The sequence below is a fragment of the Erythranthe guttata genome, chromosome 10, assembly GCF_056151865.1.
Source record: "Erythranthe guttata isolate IM_541 chromosome 10, IM_541, whole genome shotgun sequence".
In the NCBI taxonomy this organism is placed as follows: Eukaryota; Viridiplantae; Streptophyta; class Magnoliopsida; order Lamiales; family Phrymaceae; genus Erythranthe; species Erythranthe guttata.
Genome location: NC_142542.1, coordinates 7,809,580 through 7,835,000, shown reverse-complemented (window position 1 = coordinate 7,835,000; position 25,421 = coordinate 7,809,580). Strand labels below are relative to the sequence as shown.

Sequence of the window (25,421 nt, the reverse complement as noted above, 5' to 3'; positions counted from 1 at the left end):
ATTTTGTCTCTTATAGTTTTTAAATAAAACTCCTCAAAACAATTTCAAAAGTGTATCTTTCTTTCAAACATGATTTGACTGTTACAGTAAAAACATATTTTCAATAAAACAATAACAACAATCACTTTCAAATTATTCTTCTGAAATATATTTTTCAAAAAAAATATACATAATTAACTATCACAGTGTTTTACTATTTTTTGTCTCCAAAGATTAGTTGGTTTAGAAATTAGACCATATATTGTCTGCATTAGAGCAACTCCAACCCACAAATATCAAAATGAATTATCAATATTTATTTGATATTTTATATTTTAATTTGATACCTAACTAAATTTATTTGCTCCAACCATAGATATCAAATAGTTGATAATTAAAAATAAGTAATGTGATTATATATTTTAATTAACACATGTCATTTTCTAATTGGCTATTTAGGTGGTTAAGTTGTGTAACTCCCAATTGGCATTATTTCTTCCGGATGTATTTTTACATCCCAAAAATTAAAATATCAAAATAGAAACCCATTTGATAACTCCATTGGAGTGGAAAATTTCTAACTTGAATTATCAAAATAGTAGTTAATGGTTTTGATAACCCATTAAAATGAGAGCTAATGATTTATTAAATGCAATCTTTTTTTTTTTTTGATGAATAAATTAAATGCAATCTAAGTATTTGCAGGGCAACATGTTCATTTTTATACTGAACTCCACCTAATTCTCACATGATTCAGGGTATCCCATATCGAATATTCTACCAATAAGATATTGACTAGTAGACTTGTTGCCAGACCATAGCATACTCCAAAATCAAAATACACAACTTTTGACTAGAATAACAAATCCCTCGTATTTTATTCATATTTTAATATTTTGATGTACAATATTGTATTATTTTTCATTACACATTGATCAAATGCACGGATATTATTAATTGAATAAATAAAATATAAACTAAGTATAAAAAATGAAATGAAATCATCTATTACGAGAGGATCTAGGTGAACTTATGAGTGCTTATCACAACCTGAACGGAGGGTTTATATTATACTATACCGGGTGATATACACTGGGTAGATCTTTACCATTTATATACGCATAAACACACACACCCACATTGGTGTGTGTAGATCAACGGTAAAAAAAAACACCCAATGTAACCTTCACCGGGTGTAACATAGAAATAACCCTGAACGGAGTAGGTGAAGATTAAAGGAGCTATTTAACACAAATCCCTCCTTCAATTTCGATAGAATAATAAATCCAAAAAATTCAATATTTGAGATAACCATTGCATAACAAAATATCAAATTTGACCTATTGAATTGTCATGAAAAATCAATTAAAATATTGTTAGATATGCAAAACACCAAAATTTAGGATCATATTATAATCTCTCCCTAAATAACCTCTCATATCAATTAATGTTACTTCCATTTTTTAATTTTCGATATACTTTTTTTTTTAATTTTGTTGCAAAAATTAATAATTGGTTTTTGTTTAGGGGTAACATGATAGGAGCCGCCGCCAAATTTCTCTCAAAATGAGAGGCGTTTTTTCTCTGTATGTAGAGGCTTTTTCTGATCAATAGATTGGTGTGCAGCGATGATTTTCCTAGTTTGGAATTGTCGGGGACTTGGGGGAACCCGTACAGTCCGATCACTCGAAGATCTCATTCGGGCTCATAACCCTCATCTCATTTTCTTATTAGAAACTAAAATGTCTGCTAAGAAATTTGAATTTATTAAGATGAAAGTTAATATGTTTGGTTTTGCGGTGGATGCAAGAGGTCGGTCGGGTGGATTAGCGTTGCTATGGATTAAAGATTTTAATGTTGTTCTACAGAGTTTCTCGAAAAATCACATTGACGTTAACATATGTGATAATGAGTTGGAGCCGAAGTGGAGGTTCACACGTTTTTACGGTGATCCAATTGAACAAGACCGACACTGCTCTTGGAATCTTATCCGAAATCTATCGATGGTGTCTGAATTACCGTGGCTTTGTGCAGGCGATTTTAATGCTATATTGTCAGCTTCGGAAAAAAAGGGTGGTTCGGAGGCTGGATTCAGAGCGCTATATCAGCTTTCGGGGAATGTTTACATGAGTCAGGTTTGAGGGATCTCGGTTTTGTCGGATACCCTTTCACCTGGTCCAATAATAGAGCCCCACCAAACTTTGTGGAAGAACGACTAGATAGGGCTTGCAGCTCTGATGAATGGAAAGCGATATTCCCACAATTTCGGGTAGACCATCTGGATACCTTTCAATCTGATCATCGGCCTATTCGTATTTGCCTGTACCAGAGAAATTCTATTAGGAAAAGTCGAAATAGAGTTTGACGCAGAACGGAAGCACGGTAAAGAATTAATTTCTACGAATTAATCCTATAGAACAAAATAACATTCGGAATCCACCGAAAACTCTGGTATCCACCAGATAATAGAGAAAACTCTAAAGATTTTATTAAAATTCGAAAAATTTCTAAAATAAAGTCCTAAGGCAGCTATTTATACTAAAAAACTGAAAACCCTAATTAAAATAAGAAAATACTAAAAATTACCAAAAACGGCAAAAAAGTTAGAGTCTGATTCTAGTAGATCTCGTAAGTTTGGGAACAACCCAATTTACGGAATCCTAATCCGATTTTTTTACGATTTGATATTAATTTTCTAAAACTTACCTAAAATAGCAAAAACGAACTTTTAGGAGTCTAAACGACGTTGGATTGCTGAAATTAGACGTGATTCATGAGCTTTGCTCATGAGTTTTGTTCCTTGCGCCGTTTCACTTGAGATAGAGTTCGTTTCGTACTCAAATACAGTTTGAGTTTTTCGAAAACCCTTACTTTTCCATAATTTCTTTCGATATTTCCACCAATGTCCATTAATAACTCTTCTCCGAATTAAATAGTTATTTTGCAACTCGAATCCAATTTGACGTCCCTTATCAATCTCCTCTTCTTCAAAAGAGCTCGACCTCGAGCTATGATCAAAATATAGCGATGCATATTTCTTTGCAAACAACTTCAAGTGCTCCACCAATATTTCCGGCACGAAAATCTCGCTTACAAAATCTTCTTCCAAACGAGGCGTTGGTAAAATTGGCTTCTTAATAGAAAATCCCAATGGCTCCACCAATTTCTCTGGTACAAGAACTTCACAGCAAACACTATCTACAATTAGATCACATACCTCAACGCAATCCACTTGTACCTTCTCTTCTCGTGCACCTTCCTCTTCTTGAACAAATTCTACAACTTCAAACTCTTCCTCAAATTTACTTTTAACACCCTCATTAAACTCATCGACTTCTTCTTCAAGCTTGCTAACATTGTCTTCTACCCCATTGTCGCTCTCTTCAACTTTGTTGATGCTCGCTTCAAACTCGTTGTCTGTCCCTTCAACTTCGTCGATGTTCACTTTGATTTCGTTAATGTCATCGCTAATAATAGCTACGCTACTTTTAAGTTTTACGATAATTTCCTCTTCAACTTCGTCAACTCCTACGTCATGATCCTCCACCAAATTTGGAGGTTGAATAACGAGCGAAGTATCTTGTGCCTCCTTAACTTTGACAACAAGTGGAACATCTTCAGTTTTTCTAGAAGCACTATTTCGCTCATAATATTCTGCACTCCATGCTAACTCTTGAGCCTCTTCAAGGGTGTAGAATATACGCCACCCCATCCTAAGACGTATTGAAATATTCAAACCTGCCACGTACCGTGAAATTTCCGTACTTTCGGATTCTTGAAGGTTATTTAAGTTTGCTAGTCTCTCAAACTCAGCAGTATACTTGTTAACAGATCTACTCCCTTGCGAACAATTACAATATAGTTGAAATAGACGTTGCTCATAACCTAAGGGTAAAAAACGATCCATCAACATTCTTCTCATCCTCCTCCATGATTGGATTGGAAATTTTTCTTGTCTAGCTCTCTTCCTCTGTATATCATCCCACCATGCGGCTGCACAACCCTTTAACTCACACCTAACCAATTTTACCATCTTATTCGGCAAAATATCCATCAATTCAAAATAATTTTCGACTTCTGACACCCAATCGATAAAATCCTCAACTTCAAGAAAATTTCCACTAAAAGAAGGAATTTCAGCTCTTACCCGATATTTATCACGATCTTTTTGCCTCCTTATAGGCGGGTTTTCTTCAAAATAAGAGTTGCCGCTCACCTTTGAGTAGTCATCATACCTTGATTGAAGTTGAACAGGTCCATGATAATTGTGTCTAACATATGCACCTCGGGCTACACCGTCGGCAATCATCGTGTTAGATTCAGTTCTTCTGTTGTTGTCAAGGGCAAATCCCTCACGCACCAACCGCAGATTTTGCAGTTTCTCAACCCCGCGGTCATCGCCAACGTAGTTGTTGTCTCCATGTTTCGCACCTTTCGCCATCTAACCAGGAAAAACCTCGCTACTAATGCCAACTGACGCAGAACGGAAGCACGGTAAAGAATTAATTTCTACGAATTAATCCTATAGAACAAAATAACATTCGGAATCCACCGAAAACTCTGGTATCCACCAGATAATAGAGAAAACTCTAAAGATTTTATTAAAATTCGAAAAATTTCTAAAATAAAGTCCTAAGGCAGCTATTCATACTAAAAAACTGAAAACCCTAATTAAAATAAGAAAATACTAAAAATTACCAAAAACGGCAAAAACGAGTTAGAGTCTGATTCTAGTAGATCTCGTAAGTTTGGGAACAACCCAATTTACGGAATCCTAATCCGATTTTTTTACGATTTGATATTAATTTTCTAAAACTTACCTAAAATAGCAAAAACGAACTTTTAGGAGTCTAAACGACGTTGGATTGCTGAAATTAGACGTGATTCATGAGCTTTGCTCATGAGTTTTGTTCCTTGCGCCGTTTCACTTGAGATAGAGTTCGTTTCGTACTCAAATACAGTTTGAGTTTTTCGAAAACCCTTACTTTTCCATAATTTCTTTCGATATTTCCACCAATGTCCATTAATAACTCTTCTCCGAATTAAATAGTTATTTTGCAACTCGAATCCAATTTGACGTCCCTTATCAATCTCCTCTTCTTCAAAAGAGCTCGACCTCGAGCTATGATCAAAATATAGCGATGCATATTTCTTTGCAAACAACTTCAAGTGCTCCACCAATATTTCCGGCACGAAAATCTCGCTTACAAAATCTTCTTCCAAACGAGGCGTTGGTAAAATTGGCTTCTTAATAGAAAATCCCAATGGCTCCACCAATTTCTCTGGTACAAGAACTTCACAGCAAACACTATCTACAATTAGATCACATACCTCAACGCAATCCACTTGTACCTTCTCTTCTCGTGCACCTTCCTCTTCTTGAACAAATTCTACAACTTCAAACTCTTCCTCAAATTTACTTTTAACACCCTCATTAAACTCATCGACTTCTTCTTCAAGCTTGCTAACATTGTCTTCTACCCCATTGTCGCTCTCTTCAACTTTGTTGATGCTCGCTTCAAACTCGTTGTCTGTCCCTTCAACTTCGTCGATGTTCACTTTGATTTCGTTAATGTCATCGCTAATAATAGCTACGCTACTTTTAAGTTTTACGATAATTTCCTCTTCAACTTCGTCAACTCCTACGTCATGATCCTCCACCAAATTTGGAGGTTGAATAACGAGCGAAGTATCTTGTGCCTCCTTAACTTTGACAACAAGTGGAACATCTTCAGTTTTTCTAGAAGCACTATTTCGCTCATAATATTCTGCACTCCATGCTAACTCTTGAGCCTCTTCAAGGGTGTAGAATATACGCCACCCCATCCTAAGACGTATTGAAATATTCAAACCTGCCACGTACCGTGAAATTTCCGTACTTTCGGATTCTTGAAGGTTATTTAAGTTTGCTAGTCTCTCAAACTCAGCAGTATACTTGTTAACAGATCTACTCCCTTGCGAACAATTACGATATAGTTGAAATAGACGTTGCTCATAACCTAAGGGTAAAAAACGATCCATCAACATTCTTCTCATCCTCCTCCATGATTGGATTGGAAATTTTTCTTGTCTAGCTCTCTTCCTCTGTATATCATCCCACCATGCGGCTGCACAACCCTTTAACTCACACCTAACCAATTTTACCATCTTATTCGGCAAAATATCCATCAATTCAAAATAATTTTCGACTTCTGACACCCAATCGATAAAATCCTCAACTTCAAGAAAATTTCCACTAAAAGAAGGAATTTCAGCTCTTACCCGATATTTATCACGATCTTTTTGCCTCCTTATAGGCGGGTTTTCTTCAAAATAAGAGTTGCCGCTCACCTTTGAGTAGTCATCATACCTTGATTGAAGTTGAACAGGTCCATGATAATTGTGTCTAACATATGCACCTCGGGCTACACCGTCGGCAATCATCGTGTTAGATTCAGTTCTTCTGTTGTTGTCAAGGGCAAATCCCTCACGCACCAACCGCAGATTTTGCAGTTTCTCAACCCCGCGGTCATCGCCAACGTAGTTGTTGTCTCCATGTTTCGCACCTTTCGCCATCTAACCAGGAAAAACCTCGCTACTGATGCCAACTGACGCAGAACGGAAGCACGGTAAAGAATTAATTTCTACGAATTAATCCTATAGAACAAAATAACATTCGGAATCCACCGAAAACTCTGGTATCCACCAGATAATAGAGAAAACTCTAAAGATTTTATTAAAATTCGAAAAATTTCTAAAATAAAGTCCTAAGGCAGCTATTCATACTAAAAAACTGAAAACCCTAATTAAAATAAGAAAATACTAAAAATTACCAAAAACGGCAAAAACGAGTTAGAGTCTGATTCTAGTAGATCTCGTAATTTTGGGAACAACCCAATTTACGGAATCCTAATCCGATTTTTTTACGATTTGATATTAATTTTCTAAAACTTACCTAAAATAGCAAAAACGAACTTTTAGGAGTCTAAACGACGTTGGATTGCTGAAATTAGACGTGATTCATGAGCTTTGCTCATGAGTTTTGTTCCTTGCGCCGTTTCACTTGAGATAGAGTTCGTTTCGTACTCAAATACAGTTTGAGTTTTTCGAAAACCCTTACTTTTCCATAATTTCTTTCGATATTTCCACCAATGTCCATCAATAACTCTTCTCCGAATTAAATAGTTATTTTGCAACTCGAATCCAATTTGACGTCCCTTATCAATCTCCTCTTCTTCAAAAGAGCTCGACCTCGAGCTATGATCAAAATATAGCGATGCATATTTCTTTGCAAACAACTTCAAGTGCTCCACCAATATTTCCGGCACGAAAATCTCGCTTACAAAATCTTCTTCCAAACGAGGCGTTGGTAAAATTGGCTTCTTAATAGAAAATCCCAATGGCTCCACCAATTTCTCTGGTACAAGAACTTCACAGCAAACACTATCTACAATTAGATCACATACCTCAACGCAATCCACTTGTACCTTCTCTTCTCGTGCACCTTCCTCTTCTTGAACAAATTCTACAACTTCAAACTCTTCCTCAAATTTACTTTTAACACCCTCATTAAACTCATCGACTTCTTCTTCAAGCTTGCTAACATTGTCTTCTACCCCATTGTCGCTCTCTTCAACTTTGTTGATGCTCGCTTCAAACTCGTTGTCTGTCCCTTCAACTTCGTCGATGTTCACTTTGATTTCGTTAATGTCATCGCTAATAATAGCTACGCTACTTTTAAGTTTTACGATAATTTCCTCTTCAACTTCGTCAACTCCTACGTCATGATCCTCCACCAAATTTGGAGGTTGAATAACGAGCGAAGTATCTTGTGCCTCCTTAACTTTGACAACAAGTGGAACATCTTCAGTTTTTCTAGAAGCACTATTTCGCTCATAATATTCTGCACTCCATGCTAACTCTTGAGCCTCTTCAAGGGTGTAGAATATACGCCACCCCATCCTAAGACGTATTGAAATATTCAAACCTGCCACGTACCGTGAAATTTCCGTACTTTCGGATTCTTGAAGGTTATTTAAGTTTGCTAGTCTCTCAAACTCAGCAGTATACTTGTTAACAGATCTACTCCCTTGCGAACAATTACGATATAGTTGAAATAGACGTTGCTCATAACCTAAGGGTAAAAAACGATCCATCAACATTCTTCTCATCCTCCTCCATGATTGGATTGGAAATTTTTCTTGTCTAGCTCTCTTCCTCTGTATATCATCCCACCATGCGGCTGCACAACCCTTTAACTCACACCTAACCAATTTTACCATCTTATTCGGCAAAATATCCATCAATTCAAAATAATTTTCGACTTCTGACACCCAATCGATAAAATCCTCAACTTCAAGAAAATTTCCACTAAAAGAAGGAATTTCAGCTCTTACCCGATATTTATCACGATCTTTTTGCCTCTTTATAGGCGGGTTTTCTTCAAAATAAGAGTTGCCGCTCACCTTTGAGTAGTCATCATACCTTGATTGAAGTTGAACAGGTCCATGATAATTGTGTCTAACATATGCACCTCGGGCTACACCGTCGGCAATCATCGTGTTAGATTCAGTTCTTCTGTTGTTGTCAAGGGCAAATCCCTCACGCACCAACCGCAGATTTTGCAGTTTCTCAACCCCGCGGTCATCGCCAACGTAGTTGTTGTCTCCATGTTTCGCACCTTTCGCCATCTAACCAGGAAAAACCTCGCTACTGATGCCAACTGACGCAGAACGGAAGCACAGTAAAGAATTAATTTCTACGAATTAATCCTATAGAATAAAATAACATTCGGAATCCACCGAAAACTCTGGAATCCACCAGATAATAGAGAAAACTCTAAAGATTTTATTAAAATTCGAAAAATTTCTAAAATAAAGTCCTAAGGCAGCTATTTATACTAAAAAACCGAAAACCCTAATTAAAATAAGAAAATACTAAAAATTACCAAAAACGAGTTAGAGTCTGATTCTAGTAGATCTCGTAATTTTGGGAACAACCCAATTTACGGAATCCTAATCCGATTTTTTTACGATTTGATATTAATTTTCTAAACCTTACCTAAAATAGCAAAAACGAACTTTTAGGAGTCTAAACGACGTTGGATTGCTGAAATTAGACGTGATTCATGAGCTTTGCTCATGAGTTTTGTTCCTTGCGCCGTTTCACTTGAGATAGAGTTCGTTTCGTACTCAAATACAATTTGAGTTTTTCGAAAACCCTTACTTTTCCATAATTTCTTTCGATATTTCCACCAATTCCCATTAATAACTCTTCTCCGAATTACATAGTTATTTTGCAACTCGAATCCAATTTGACGTCCCTTATCAGAGTTTTTCGATTCGAGGCCATGTGGTTAAAAAATAGGGAGTGCGAGAAGGTTTTGGAAGATAGTTGGGGCTGTCACAATTCACTACAAGAAAATATAGCTTCTGTCAAACAGGTTTAAGACAATGGAGCTCAACCTCATTCGGAGGTGTTAAAAAACGTATAGCAAAGCTCAACGAGAATATTGCGCAGCTCAAAAAGGAAGATCGAACTGAAGACACTCATAGAACTATTTGTAAACTTTCATCTGATTTGAATGATCTTTTCGATAAGGAAGAGATGATGTGGCGACAACGGGCGAAGATGCATTGGATACAAGAGGGAGACAAAAATACCAAGTTTTTTCACTCTAAAGCTTCTAGCCGTCGAAGGATTAACACTATTCTGGGTCTTCGAGATGAGTCGGGGAACTGGTGCGAAAAGGATAATGAGATAGAAAATATTATTTCGAGCTATTTCCGTGACATATTTACATCAACAAATCCTTCTAGTAATGAGTTGGATGAAGTGATTAATGAAATCGAATCACGAGTGGGACAAGAGATAAACGATATGCTCCAAGCTGAATATACAGAGGAAGACATTAAAACCGCACTGAAGAGCATGCAACCGCTAAAATCGCCGGGACCAGATGGATTGCCAGCCCTATTTTTTCAAAAATTCTGGAGGATTGTGGGAAAGGATGTGACTAAGTGGGTGCTTAATATACTCAATCATGGAGGGTCCCCTGGGTGCTACAATCATACACATATAGTACTCATTCCGAAGTGCCAAAATCCGGAAAACATGACTCAATTTCGCCCTGTAAGCTTGAGTAATGTGGTATACAAATTAATATCGTGAATCGATTGAAACCAGTGATGAATGATGTGATATCGGAAGCCCAGTCAGCTTTTGTTCCTGCTAGACTAATATCGGACAATATTCTTATCGCGTACGAGGTCATGAACTATATAAAACGGAGTTCGGCAGAACACATGGCAGTCAAATTAGATATGAGCAAGGCATATGATCAAATTGAATGGAGTTTCCTTCGTCTGGTGATGCTTAAATTGGGTTTTGTGGCACAATTTGTTGAGCTGATAATGAAATGTGTGACTTCGGTTACGTACTCATTCGTTCTGAATGGTGGAGTTTTTGGTGGCCTTACTCCAGAACGAGGACTCCGCCAAGGGGATCCTCTATCGCCTTATTTATTTCTTTTTTGTGCGGAGGCTTTGAGCGCCTTGTTTAGAACGGAGGAAAGATCCGGAAACATACGGGGACTCTCGGTATGCAATGGGGCCCCACATATATCGCATCTTATGTTTGCCGATGATACTATTGTTTTTTGAAATGCAAACAAGTACTCAGCTAGAAGTATCCGAGGCATTTTGCAGGCTTACGAAAATGCTTCTGGACAAGTGGTTAATTACCAAAAGTCTAGTATTGTTTTTAGCAAAACTTCCAAGAGGAGCTCTATCGATGACGTCAACGAAGTTCTTCCGATGGAGGTAGTCGAGAAACATGAGAAGTATTTGGGGCTTCCTTCTGTTATCGGTAAATCAAAACGGATGGTTTTTTCGAATATTCGGGACAAAGTCTGCCAAAAATTGCAAGGGTGGAAAGATAAATGGCTATCAAAGGGAGGTAAAGAGATTCTTATAAAGACGGTTTTACAAGCTATTCCGGCATATGCTATGGGCTGCTTCAAACTTCCATTATACTTTACCAAGGACATTGAAAGATTGATGTCAAAATTCTGGTGGGAGGATACCAAAGAAAAGGGAATACATTGGATAAGGTGGAGTGAAATGTGTAAAAGCAAAACAGATGGCGAATTGGGCTTCCGGGATCTTGAGTCTTTTAATTTGGCACTTCTTGCAAAACAATTATGGCGGCTAATCGAGAAACCAAATAGTCTTCTTGGTCGGATATACAAAGCTCGTTATTTCCCGACTTCAGGGGTTTTGGGTGCTAAACTCGGTCCTAATCCATCTTTCACGTGGAGGTGCATATTGAGTACTAAGAATATAGTGGAGGGTGGTCTTAGATGGAGGGTGGGAAACGGAGCATCGATCGCTTTATGGACTGATAGGTGGATTCCCAGGGAGACAACTTTTAAACTTATTACGCCTCGAGGAGATTTGCCGATGGATATGCGAGTTAAAGAACTGATGGTAGAGGGTGCAAATCATTGGAATGAAGAGCTGGTTCGACAACTTTTCTTTGAAGATGATTCGAGGATTATTCTGTCAATTCCGTTAGGTCAGTCCTGCAACGAAGACAAGCTCGTATGGCATTACGAGCGTAACGGACGGTTCTATGTTCGTAGTGCATATTATTTAACAACCCTTTTCGAAGTCGATGGCAGCAGATCTTCTACTAGCCACTCGTACGCTGGTACAACAAACGCGTGGAAATGGGTGTGGTCGATGGATTTTCCAAATAAGATCAAAATATTTGTGTGGAGAGCATGTAAATATCTATTACCCACCCGAGCTAATTTGAGTAGGAGGAAGATAACGGCGGAGGTTAATTGTGTTCGATGCGGAGGAGAGGTCGAAGACCTTCGACATTGTTTGGTTACGTGTGCATTTGCAAGGCAAGTATGGGCTTTGAGCAATATCCCATGGTCAATACACAGGTGGAATGGATTTGAATTGATGGATTGGTTCATGCATATGCGAAAATCGGCAGATCGAATAGTCCTCGAGAACTGTGTGGTGATATGTTGGGCACTTTGGTATTATCGTAATAGAACCTTTTTTGAAGGCGATTCGGTCGAACCTATGGATGTCGTCTCTTTTGCGCTAAACTTTGTAAACCAAGTTCGTCATCCCTTTGCCACAGTACTTAGTCTTAGGAACCCGAGTTGTATTGAGGAGGTGAAATGGCAGCCACCACCAATGGGTTTTATTAAGATCAATTTCGATGCGGCTATTAATTCGAAGGATGGAAAGATTGGACTTGGAATCATTGCTCGAAATCATGCTGGGGTTTGTATGGGATGGAAGTCTATTTGTGTCCGGCAAGCACTCGACCCTACTTCGGCGGAAGCAAAAGCAGCTATCGTTGCAGTTGAATTCGCTCGTGATCACACATGGAGAAGGATAGTCATTGAAGGAGACTCTAGCTTGGTCATTAAGGCAATAAATGAAGTTGAGGAAGATTGTTCAGCGTATGGAACTTTAGTGGCCGACATTCATGTCCTTGCTGCGGTTTTCGGGACATTCTCAGCTCAACATGTTAGAAGGACTGGTAATCGTGTTGCACATGCACTAGCTAAGCTCTCTATATGTGAGTCATATTGTGGTGATTCTTTGCCTATTAATGTCCAAAATATTGTTGGTCATGAGTTAATTTGATGAAATGAAATTATGTTTTACTCTCAAAAAAAAAAAAAAAAAAAATATGATAGGAGCCCCTCAACACAAACAAAATTTGAAGTGGATGACACCCTCAAATAAAATATTTTAACTAAATTCTTAGTTCAAAATAAAATTTGACACACATCATTTTATTTTTGTTTAACCCGAAAATACCCTTAATATAAATAAAGGTTAAATACAAAAATACCCCTGTACTATGGACTTTGTATCATATACCCCCTGTATAAATTCTGAAATCTAACGAAAATACCCCTGTTAAAGCCTACAAATATAAGTGTTTGATTGAGCCATTTTCCAATATATTTTTTAACATTTTCGGTCAATTTTACTTGAGAAATTTTGGTATTTTTATTTTTTCTACAAAACATCTAATTGCTTAGATTTTCTTTTATTTTCTGACTAAAACCTTTTTATTTTTGTCGTTTTGAATTTCTTCATTTTTTTCTTAAATGTCTTTCGGTAGTTCAAATTCTGAACAATCATAGGATTGCAAAGATGTTTGTAATCTTATGATATTTGAACTACCGGAAGACATTTAACAAAAAAAATAAGAAACTCAAAATGACAAAAATACAAGGTTTTATTCAGAAAATTAAAATAATTTAAGTAACTAGATGTTTTGGAGAAAAAAAATATAAATATCAAAATTTCATAAGTAAAATGGACTGAAAATGGTAAAGAATATAGTGGAAAAATGACTCAAACAAACCCTTATGTATATATATGCTTTAGCAGGGGTATTTTCGTCATATTTTGTTAAAAATGTAACAACAGGGAGGTTTTTGTATTTATGTGTAGTACATGGGGGTATATGATACAAAGTTCATAGTATAGGGGTGTTTTTGTATTTAACCTAAAGGATTATGTTTATCTCTTATTCCTCTCATTTTCTCTTCTCACGCTCTTTCTTTTTCCAGCCGCCACACCCCAACCTTTTGTCTCTTGTTTTCAACCGTTCCACCTCTCTCTCTCATTTTCTCATATTTTTGCCGTCCAACCCATCCCATTCTCTCTCTCTCTTGCAAATCGATGGGGGGCTACCCGAAGATGTCGGCGCCGCCGAGATCTGAAAATTCTGAGGACCCACTCCAGATCCGCCGCGGAGCAGTAGAAAGGGATGAAGGGGGCGATGCGGAGATCTGAAGATTTCGAGGTGCTTGGAAACCTCGACGATGATGCGGTGAAGGGGGCGAGTGTAGAAGGGGCAGCGGAGGTGTCGATGTCTATGGCGATGGCGTGGTGGTCGTGGTTATAGAGGTGATGATTATGGTGGAGATGGTCGTGTGAGGTTAGATTGATGGTGGGAGGCGATTGCCTAACCTAGAATTTTTTTACGACGCGGGTTTGGTGGATAGGAGTTGGCGGCGGCTGCGAATTGTTGGCTGCTAGGGTTTGACGACGGCTGAGAATTTGTTTTGATGCTAGGGTTTGGAATACTACGCCGTAGTAAACCATAGTACACCGTAAACCATGATATATCATAGTACACTGTAGTATACCATAGTCTACTACAATATTAATAACATGAAAAATAAAAATATATAAAATAATATGTAAATTGAATTAAAAATATGAAAAACAACTTTTTTTTTCTCCATATTATATAGAAAAATGGGATTTTTTTTATGTTTTATAATAGTGTAAAAATACTAAAATGAAGAAAGAGAAAATAAAAAGAAAGAAAAATGTGTTTTCTGTAAAAATGAAATAAAATATTAGATGGAAAAAATAAAATATTGTAGACAAAAATAATGATAAATGCAATTTGAATTTTACTTAATGCATATTTCGAGGGGGGGGTGGGGGGGGGGTTGGTATTTTTGGAATTAATTTTATGAGAATGTGCTTGTAGCAAATGTTTAGTTAAAGTTGTTATTTAGTTCTAAATCTAATAAGTTTTGTCAATAGAGACGTATATCTTAAGGGCCCCCTTTTTTTTTTTTTTTTTTTTTTTAAAACAACAGATTTACCAAAAAGTAAAATGCAAAAAAATTGAAATCCACAATCCTTGGAAGCAAGAGTTTGTTTCTATTAACTAAAATGAATAATTATTTGAAATTATCGAACCATTATGAAATTAACGTAATCCACTTTAAATATTAATGTCGATATTGGATTTAATAAATGAAATATCAAAATCCACTATGCACAAATAGTTGATTTTATAAATGCAAATGGCGACCACTCTACAAAAGAAGCTGAATACTGTTGGGAATCATGCACGTGTACGCAACGGAAAACAAAAATTTTATGCGATTGAAACAAATTTAAAACACATAAAGACATGCCCGATAATTGAAATCAATTAATTGCGTACCTTTGCGCTTCCAGCGAAAATAAAAACAAGATACATGCTTATTTATTTAAACAAATTTAAATCAATTAACATGCTCGCGTTTAAATCAAATAACATGCTCGAACATACAAATCAATGTCATGTAATCACATAAAATCATACAAGAACGAACATACATATTAGATTTAAACGTAAACGAATCAAGAACAATGAATCGTGAGTTTACCTCTTGAAGCGTGAGGTAGGAGCGCTAAGCAAGACGCGATTGCTACGGAAACCAATCCGTACAATCCGGGGCAGCAGCGGCGAGACGGCCACGGCGGCGCGTGTAACTCACGCGCGGTCTTCGGGCGGCGCATGGGGTTGCGTGCGGCTTCGGCTCGTGTGCTGCTCCTCGATTCTTCGATCTTCGATCTTCCTCCTCTCGGATTTCACCTCGTATACTTCGATCTACTAAACACGTGGCACTAGACACGTAATAGTTAGAAAAACGGAAGAAAAAGAGAAGGAAATAACTACCAATGGTAACCGGCCAAGAGATGGCCGATTCCGGCAGGGTTCCGGCGACGGCGCCGGTGGTGGCCGCGGGAGAGTGGCCGAGAGAGAGAATGGGAGCGGCTAGGGTTAGGGTTTTGTGTTGTCTTGTGTGTAAGACCTATAAATCTTGTATTTATAGTGTCTTGCATAAAACCCTAGCGGACTTAAGTTGGACCGGGCCCAACAACTTAAGTTCGTTAGTACTTTTACTTGCTCGTCTCTCTCAATTCAATGATCGGAAAATTGTAGCAATTACATTTTCGAAATCATTGTAATGTCCTCGTCATTACGAGTGCCAACTCTCGATTTTCAACTTTCCAAAAGTGGAAACCCTAATTCAGTGCACTTTCTAAATTTGGAAACTTCCCGATTTAGAAAGTTCACTAATATGTTTGCCTATTCTTTTCCTTTTCTTATTCTCATTCATAATTCCAAATTACGAATGTTGGACCCAATCATATTGACTTCCAATCATGCAAAGATAAACTATTTTATCTCTGACCGTTTATTCAAAGATCTCATGTGCACGAGCAGTGTGACCCTCGATGGTTCAGGTGTAAGCTAGCCGTGGGCCCACAACCCTTTGTGGTCAAAACTCGTCCCTTAGAGTTACGATTAAGATGAAGCTCGTTTCACCTTAATCACCCAACGAATCAAGATTGGCGTCTAGCAACTACGCGTCATGATTCCCTAGATACAAATGAAGTGCCTGCAAGAACCTTCAGATATAGTTAACGTATAGTACGGTCCCTTCGATACATATGTCCCGATTGAACTAGAGGCATTGGTTCGTCGAGACCCCTTTATATGTTCAATGACGGTGCGATCGTTCTAAGTGTTGTAATCGTTACGTGCATGACTTAGAGAATCGAATTCTCTAATCATCACTTAGTCAGCTCTGACCAGAGACTTAGAATGATTACAAACTTTCAGAACACACAGGACATCCAAGACTATTCTAGCGATCGAATCCCCGAATACAATGCACAGACCTCCCACTAGATTTCGGACTGCACGAACACTGGCCCTTGGGATGGTCCTCGGTGGAACTCAGGGACAAGTCACGATACAGCTGGTCCTCTAGTGAAGTCACGGTGATGTCTAGGTCATAAGGACTAATGGTGTACAACTATACCATAGATATCTCTACTCGATTATTGTGAACCACTTAGAGATTTCTAGGGTGAGGGAGTTCAGTGAACTCGTCAACTTACGAGCACCCACTTATGCATGCCGATATCACAATACCGTTTACTGTTGAGATGCAGTACACATACACTAAGTGCTAGTCTCTTAATGGGAAATGCCGATATCCTCATTGGTGGCGTAACCCTTCGACTAGGAACACGTTTAACAGTTATAATACTAAAGTAAATATCTCACGATCCTAACGATCATTTACTCGTACTTGTAATAAGTGTAAGGACTACATCTATGCTTGTGACAAAGGGACAAAGATATAGAATGCCAAGGTGTTTCATCATTAATACGAATAAATGTTCGTTTATTACAATAATAAATACGAAAGACCACAACCACATGTTGGCTTGTTGGTCACCTACTCTAACAAATACATGGCAGTGACTGAGGCCATAAAAGAAGCTATGAGGATGGTTGGAATTGTTCATGAATTGGGGATTGAGCATGAGAATGTGAATGTGTTTTGTGACAACCAAAGTACAATTCATTTAACCAAACATCAAGTGTTTCATAAGAGGTAAACACATTGATGTGAGATTGCACTTTGTGAGAGACATTGTCTCTAAAGAACAGATAAATGTGGAGAAGGTTCATACATATGAGAATGCTGCTGATATGCTAAAAAAATCCTTACTTGTTTCAAAGTTCAAGCATTTTATGGACTTGGTGAGCTGCTGCAAGCAGGCTAACTTGGTTATAAGCTATGTGGATCGAAGCTAGCTTGGTAAGAAGCTATGGTGCAGAAATAAGATGAGCCTATGTGGAGTATGAATGAGTCAAGGTAGAGAATTGTTATTTTATGACTCATATCCACGTGTACCTGCCAAATGAATACTTGAGTTATATCATCAGTTATATATGTGGACTGAACCATCAAATGATCTGATCTGATAGAAGTAGTACGAAGAAATCTAAAAATATTTAATTTGTAGCACAATGTAATCTTTAATATTTATAAGGTAGATTGCAGTATCAACTAATTAAGTAAAAAAGAAAGCCATGTGAATTGTGAAATGGGTGTTGTGCTGAAACTGACAGCGAATGTGAAGATTCGGATTATAAATCAGCATCTTCCTCGTTTATTGCAAATCCCGCACGTGCCACCTCACACGTGGGCCCCACCCTACTTCCCCCGCCCCTCTAATACAAATTACAGCTCTCTTCCGTCTTCACTCTCTCTCTCTAAATTACAGCTAATCTTTCTCTCTCTAGAAAACCTTTCATATTTTCGCCGGCAAGTCTAATTGGTCGATTAAGTCAAATAAAAAAAGAAAAGAATAAAATATTTCATAAAATACATTGCCCCTCTTTTTCATATATCCTCTGTTTTTCCTTCTGTCTCTTTCTTCTATCTTTCTTCTTCCCATCCATGTAATAATGTATGTATCTATCGGACCTGAAATTTAGGGCGTAGCTTTTGAATACCACAGAGGAAATTCCATAGGATTTGTGGATACTGACATTCGAATCGAAATGTGGTCCTCTGATTCATTTGATGCGCTTTTATTCGCCGCCAGCAGAGCTTGCTGTAGTTCTATGGCCTATTTTATTCAGATACAGGTACTCCTTTTTTTTTTTTTTCTATTCTCTCTATTTTGTTTGAAGTATATATGGAAAAAAAAATGATGAATATGGATTCATTTAGAAAAAAAGCAAAACTCTGGTGGTGTTTCGGATCGGAATAAAATTATTTGTTCACTGATTTGAGTTAAACACTAGTGGCAGTTGTACTGATTGAACTGTTACGCGGTGCTCAATTTAAGTGGGATTTTTGGTGTTCTTTTGAGAGAATGTAGTTTATAATTTTGTTTTTCTTTTGGTAATTCCAATTTGATGGCAAACATATTTTGATGCTGTTTGTTTGTTGGATCTGACTAGTATCTGATTTTACATTAACCCATGAAATCAAGCAAATATTGTTAATTATTTATATATGGACACTCGTCGGATGCTTGATGATTTAGATAACCGAGTGGTGTTTTGGTTTGAGGGAAATGAACAATTTGCAGTTACTTGATTTGAGTTTATATTAAGTTACAAGACATATCTACGTATTGTTACTGAAGATTTCCTGCCTCTCTGGATGTAGCTTATGCAGTAGACCAGTTCCAAGATAATCTAACAGAAAAATTCTCGGTTGCGATTGTTAATTTTATTACTTTAGATCTCTTCAGATCTGCTTCTGCATGAGCAATTCTGGAATAAGTTAAAAAACTTTTTTTTCCATGTTGCAGGGTTTTTGCATTTGCTTACTGCTCGCCCTTGGCTGGGCTTTGGCTTCTTATGTCAGGTATTGGAGTATGATGGTCTAAAGTCCTGATTAAGTGCTAATACCATACACTCGTCACTCCATACTTTAGCTCTCATTATTATACTCATCATTTATAAAATTACCGACGATTTTTTTTTGGTCCCAGGAATAAAGAGATAAGACGGATGAAGGAAAGCGTAAAAAGGGGCCATCACTTTGCTTTTCTTTGTCATGATATCAATGAGCTCGAGCATTCTAATCAGGTCAATTTGCCGAGGGTTTCAGTTGTAATGCCTTTGAAGGGGTTCGGCGAACACAATCTACACAACTGGCGAAGTCAGGTGAACTATTCTTAAAGTTTTTAATGCTCATCCAGGATCGATGGTTAAATATAATCCATTGCCGTTTTCATGTAATGCCATGTATTTGAAACTTTGGTAGATCCAATCAGTAATGAACTGCTCTAGCCTGATATAACAACGTTTTGAAAGTAAACATACTTGCAACTAAAGAAATATAGCTAGTAACCGAAACAAACTCATATTTTATATGGTTAATTGCCTCTGTTTATCTTTTTCAGTTTTCTGTTAGTTATGATTGAAAAAACAGGATTGTTGTTTTCGATTGTAGTTACTTTTAGCATATTGATTTCCCTTTTCAGTTTTTTGGAATTTGTAACTCTAATGCCCCGCATCATTACGCGAACAGGAAACAGTAGATAAATATTGGTGTTGATTATGGGTGTTATTTATGGATGCTGCAGATTACATCTTTATATGGTGGTCCCCTGGAATTTATTTTTGTGGTTGAAAGTACAGAAGACCCTGCATATCATGCGGTCTCCAGATTGCTAAAAGAATATAAGGTCTTGTTTCCTCCCATCATGTACATATACATTGAAAGCTGTAAGCTTGTATTCTCTACTGTTCACATGGCTGCATTCACTAATTATGCATATCAATGCAATCTATGCGTATGTACACAATGTAGTCATCATATTTTCTTGTTTAGGATTGGAAATTCAAGTTCAAGGATTTAACTTTGGTCAAATTCTTAAAATTCCTGTGCTAACTGTGACAAAACGTTTTTTTCGTAATTTTGCTGTTCTTGAAATTCAGTGATTACGTATGCTTGGATATGATTCGAGGTTGAAAGTGAAGAATCTTAGCTTGGATAAATTTAGAATTTGTTAAAGCTGAAACAAATGATGTTAAGACTTATCTAATCTTATCCATCAATGGAGGAAATAAGAACTTTGCAATTTAAGATGCAATTCAAATATTTGATAGAAGTTGCTTGCATGAAAGAGAAATGATATAATGGCAGTGGAGAATGAGGGATATTGCTCTCTGCATCATAATCCATTATGCTTGGGATTTTTAATTATTGTTTATGGTTTACGAGGCCATATTGATAATATTTGAATTTTTGATATACAATGTTCTCTAAAGAATGTTCATTATTATTTAACTTTGCACTTACTTTTCTACCTGCTACTGATGTATTTACCCTTTTGTCTCCATCTTACTTTCCCGCTAAATTTGAAGTATAAGCTGTATCACGAATAATGCTGCTATATCGCTAAGTTTATTTGTTTATTCATTAGAAAACTTCAGTTAATTTTTCTCATGTGTGCATATAATCGTGCAGGATGATGTTGAAGCTATAGTTGTAGTCGCTGGTCTGTCAACAACCTGTAGTCAGAAGATTCACAATCAGTTGGTATAGAATACTTTCAGTGGTTTAGATGGATTTGTTTTCTGTAAATTTATTTTTCTTTTTCTTCATAACCGTGAAACATCTATAATCTAATAAGCTCTAAAAAATGAGACATATCACACCATCATAAGATTATCTTTTCTGGAAGTTGCATTTTGACATTTGAAACGAGCGTGCATTTTATATGGCTACAATATTCTTATGTAGGTTTCATAATTTTTAGAAATGCTAAAATACAAAATCCTTCCGGAAAAAAAGTAAGTAGACAAAAAAATAAAAAATAAAATGGAGCTCAATTGTTACAGTTCTACTGTTTGAGCTTCACTGTTTGCACATTACCTTTAGCAATCTCTATATAAAAGAAGCAATTGGACATTGTCTTTCACTTATTCAATTTTCTCATTATTGCTATTTCACATTCTGCTTAGGCATTGCATTTAACGTATAGCATTTAAAATTTGCAGGTGGGGGTAAATAAAATGCAGAAAGATACTAAGTATGTGTTATTTCTAGATGATGATGTTAGTCTGCATCCTGGCTCAATTGGAGCTCTCACCACTGAAATGGAAAAGAACCCAGATGTAAGCTATATATAAACTTTTACATCATTACTTAATATACTGTTTTAGTTCTTGTCATGACTCTTGAGTCTTGACTAATGCTCTAAAATCTCTATTATATGTTTGTTATTAATAATTCTTGGCTCTTTGCCCGTTAAACTGTGCAGATATTTATTCAAACTGGATATCCTCTTGATTTACCCTCTGGAAGTTTAGGAAGTTACTGCATATACGAATATCACATGGTATGTTAGCAATTCTCATTGATAGCTTCCTGTTCGCAATTTTTATCCCACATGGAAAGAAAATAAATACTTATTGTTTCAACAAGGACTGAGGTTTTAGATTTTATTTTTGCTTGGTGGGGGCTGGGGGATGAAAATAGCAAGTTTGATGGGCATGTTGGTGAAATAGTCATGTAGTTACAAGGTCCAGTGTCATAACAGTTTCTGCCTGAACGGTCTACCTATACTTGTAAATATTGGAATATGTTGCAATTAGAAGGTTCTCACAAGGAAGTTTGTTGTTCCATAACTTTCTTGACAATTAAAAATAGTATGAGCTATGTTTGTTATTCGTTTATTCATTTTCCTTTAAATAGTAAATATGGACTGTCATTCCGTACATTGTAAGAGTTGAAGTTTCTTACATCTTGAAATGTAGTGCATTTTCTATTTGTCATCTGTAGAAATTAATCAAATAATGGAAATGACAATCCTCAATAGCTTTAGGAGATTTCTGTCCAATTTGGTATTCCAGAATCTGGTTTTGTTTAAACCTATTGCAACTTTAATCACTGGCCTTCTTTTTTACAATGTAGCCTTGTTCTATGGGGTTTGCCACCGGTGGAAAGACATTCTTTTTGTGGGGAGGATGCATGATGGTAAGCATTTTATGTGTAGTTAGAATATCCGATGTGTGTTACGTTTTGAAGAACTTTATATGAATTAATTTTTCTAAATTGCAGATGCATGCAGATGATTTTAGAACAGATCGTCACGGTCTCGTTTCAGGACTTCGAGATGGAGGCTATTCAGATGACATGACTCTTGCAGCTATTGCGAGTAACATACTTTCTTTCTCTCTTGATCCTAGATACTTATGTTTAGTTTGTGTCATCGATAGACTAGACCTTTTATACAAACTATACTGAATATCACGGAGTTGAGCTACATAGTATACTGTCCATCTTTTACTACATTCTTGAAGGAGTTAAATGTGCAGTTAATAAATTATTTTAAACATTTATTTTTTGACATTTTACTTTTTGGCATTGAATGGAATGCATTTTGTATATGGCTGATTCTGTTATTCTTTACAGAGGCCAATGAGAGACTCATAACATCGCCTCCGGTTGCCGTTTTCCCCCATCCACTTGCAAGTGATCTTAGCTTTGGCAGGTGTCCCTCAATGTTTTGAAACATGATCTCAAATAAGAAATGGTCATTTAGTTTTTTCCAAAGAAAGAAAAAAGGGATCCCGTTGGAATTGGTTTTCCAGCTTTAATAGATCCAATTTTGTGTCTGTAGGTACTGGAATTATTTGAGGAAGCAAACATTTGTCTTGGAGTCTTATACAACAAAATTCAACTGGCTTATGAATCGGGCATTATTCTCTTTCCACTGTTACGCGTCATGGGGATTTGTGGCTCCATATATAATGGCTGGGGTACATGTCGCTGCAGCACTGAGACTTTACTTTAAGGGGTACTCATTTGGTGAAGCAACTTTGCCATGTACTGGTAAGTGTATCAGTTCTCTGTATATATGAATAAAAGGTGTATACAAATTTAGTTTGCAGGATCTTATTGCAGAATAATTAATTGTGTATCTGGTCGAATTTAAAAATGAAGCACCTTACAATTTTGTGTCTATTTAATTTGTATCAGGGTTGCGGTTTGTTGGTGGCCTTGCGACATGTACAGTTATCGAACTTCTTTCCATGTGGAACTTGACAAGAATAGAAGTCCAGCTTTGCAATTTGTTGTCCCCAGAGGCTCCTCCATTATCACTTGCATCATATAACTGGTGTCTCGTAAGTCCATTTTCTCTTTCCTAATTTTTGAGCTATTTTCTATAGACAATAATTGATGTTTAATAAGTATAGAGAAGACTACATCAAGACAGATTTGAATCAACTGTTTGGTACTTTCCTCGGGGGGACCAAAATTCAAACATGCATTTTTATTCTTGTCTAAGTTATCGGCCTTTAACATGTCCTTCCGTACATTTGAAAATAATTACTTGATTTCCAATGGAGCAGGTATTCATTGCTATGGTGGTTGACAATTTTCTATATCCTGTATCTGCAATACGATCACATTTGTCTCAATCCATCAATTGGTCAGGCATCCGATATCATTTGAAGGATGGGAAGGTGCACAAGGTATTGCTTTTCGAGACCACTTTTCAGTACACAATCACATCTCGCTTAGTATGCAAATTATAGCAACTCATTTATCAATTAGAGTTGTGATTTTCCTTTTGTAAAGGCATTGCTTGGAATAAGATGGTGCTGACAATAAGTAGTATTCCAATATGTAGTTGTTTGTAGTATATGAATGGATCATAACAATAGAAACAAAGCTTTGATAGATACTGGAACGACTGTTTTTATTTAAAGTAAAAAGACTTTTGGCTTTAAGAGAATCGAGAGAGCCGAATTTTGTAACAACTGAACTTACGTTTTTCTGTGCAGATCGAACGAAGCAAGGATAAGGGACCTAAGTTCACGGATTTAGGAGGAAAGCATTTGTATGGGAAGAAAGGAGGTTCAAACAATTATTCTTTCCTTCTGTCTTTGTCCAGAAGTTTTGCACAATGGTGGCAACCCAAGAAATACGATGTATAGACCCGATTGTGATTCTTTATTCTCCTGGTTTTCGAATGAAAAAAATTACAAGAAACCCAGGAGCATTTGGTTGATTTTTTTTAGATTAGTTGAATTAATTGATTCTTCAGAATTGGGTTTTTTTTTTTTTTTTTTTTAATTTTATTTGAGCTGATTCTTGTAATTGTATTCAGGTTGTGTAATCTTGTGAGATTATTTATTGATTCAAACACCGAATAGTGTAAGACAAGATTTACAATTTGTATTTTTTTATTGGGAACGATGTTGTGATTTTGTGATGCATTATTCCTTTTTCTTGAATGTTTTTGACATGGAACAAAGTTTTCAGGCCATTTGAACTGCAGCCGAAGAATATTTACGAAATGCTCGGTTGGTCAACCAAAAATTCATCCTTCAAAACAGCATTGCAGATTCCGTTCCTTCTGCAATCACTTTCCGGTTTAAAAAGTATCCTTCAAGTATTGGTTACTCGTATTTCGTTGATTGTTTTAGTTATAAACCTTCACAATAATATAAATGTTTTGTATGTTGATATTGTTGGTTTATAATTGGCAATATGTTTAAATAATTGATTATGAATTGCACTTACTTGGAAACATAAATTAGACTCGAAATGTGAAAATGACAAATTGACCGAGACTTGCTTAAACAATGTCCTTAAGACAATATTTTTGCGTTGTCTACGATGCAACAAGCTTTTCCTAGTAGTCTCGTAAGATATGACAGTCTGGTACTTCGATATTTGCACAATTAGAAGCCAACAACAAACTTGAAAAGTATGGACGAAATTGTGACAGAGAGTTAGGAGAAGTAGTGTGTCTGAGATACCTCAAAATCGCATGCTGAATTGACCAGATTAAGGCCTCGTTTGATAGAATTAAGTACTGAATGTTGAATGCTGAATAAATATTTGAATGACCAAGAGTTGTGTCTGAATGTTGAATGCTGAACAACTAAGTTCATTTGATAACTGAATGTCAGTCAAGTCTGAATACTATTATTTTCCTATTATACCCTTATGTTGTATAAGTTGAAACATTAGTTGTTAATTAAATTTGATTAACATATATGAATAAACACAATTTTTTAATATGATGTACTTAATTAATAAAATATAAAATTTTGGTAGATATTAAACATTTGAATATAAAGTAATATATATTAAATATTTAGCATAAATAAAATATAAATTTTAAATTCAAACAACTAATGAAAATAACCCTTACAAAGAAAAGTAGCTAAAGCATAGAAATACATTAAAATCGAAATTAACATAAAAATTTAATTTGGTAAAATGAACAAATTTTTTATAATAAATCCTTGAAAAAAATGTTGAACATGCAAGTGCATTT

The 25,421-nt window shown here is 36.4% G+C and overlaps 1 protein-coding gene across 1 annotated transcript; it reads left to right on the top strand.

Moving 5' to 3' along the window:
* The first annotated feature begins 17,780 nt into the window (after window positions 1-17,780).
* LOC105969300 (uncharacterized) lies at window positions 17,781-24,331 on the top strand. The gene is made up of 14 exons (XM_012994045.2): window positions 17,781-18,249; window positions 18,924-18,979; window positions 19,107-19,281; window positions 19,704-19,805; window positions 20,591-20,662; window positions 21,124-21,240; window positions 21,387-21,464; window positions 22,040-22,102; window positions 22,187-22,283; window positions 22,541-22,619; window positions 22,749-22,960; window positions 23,108-23,253; window positions 23,482-23,604; window positions 23,917-24,331. The coding sequence occupies exons 1-14, from the start codon at window positions 18,163-18,165 to the stop codon at window positions 24,067-24,069; spliced, it is 1,560 nt and encodes a 519-aa protein (XP_012849499.1). The 5' UTR covers window positions 17,781-18,162; the 3' UTR covers window positions 24,070-24,331.
* Window positions 24,332-25,421: the final 1,090 nt, after the last annotated feature.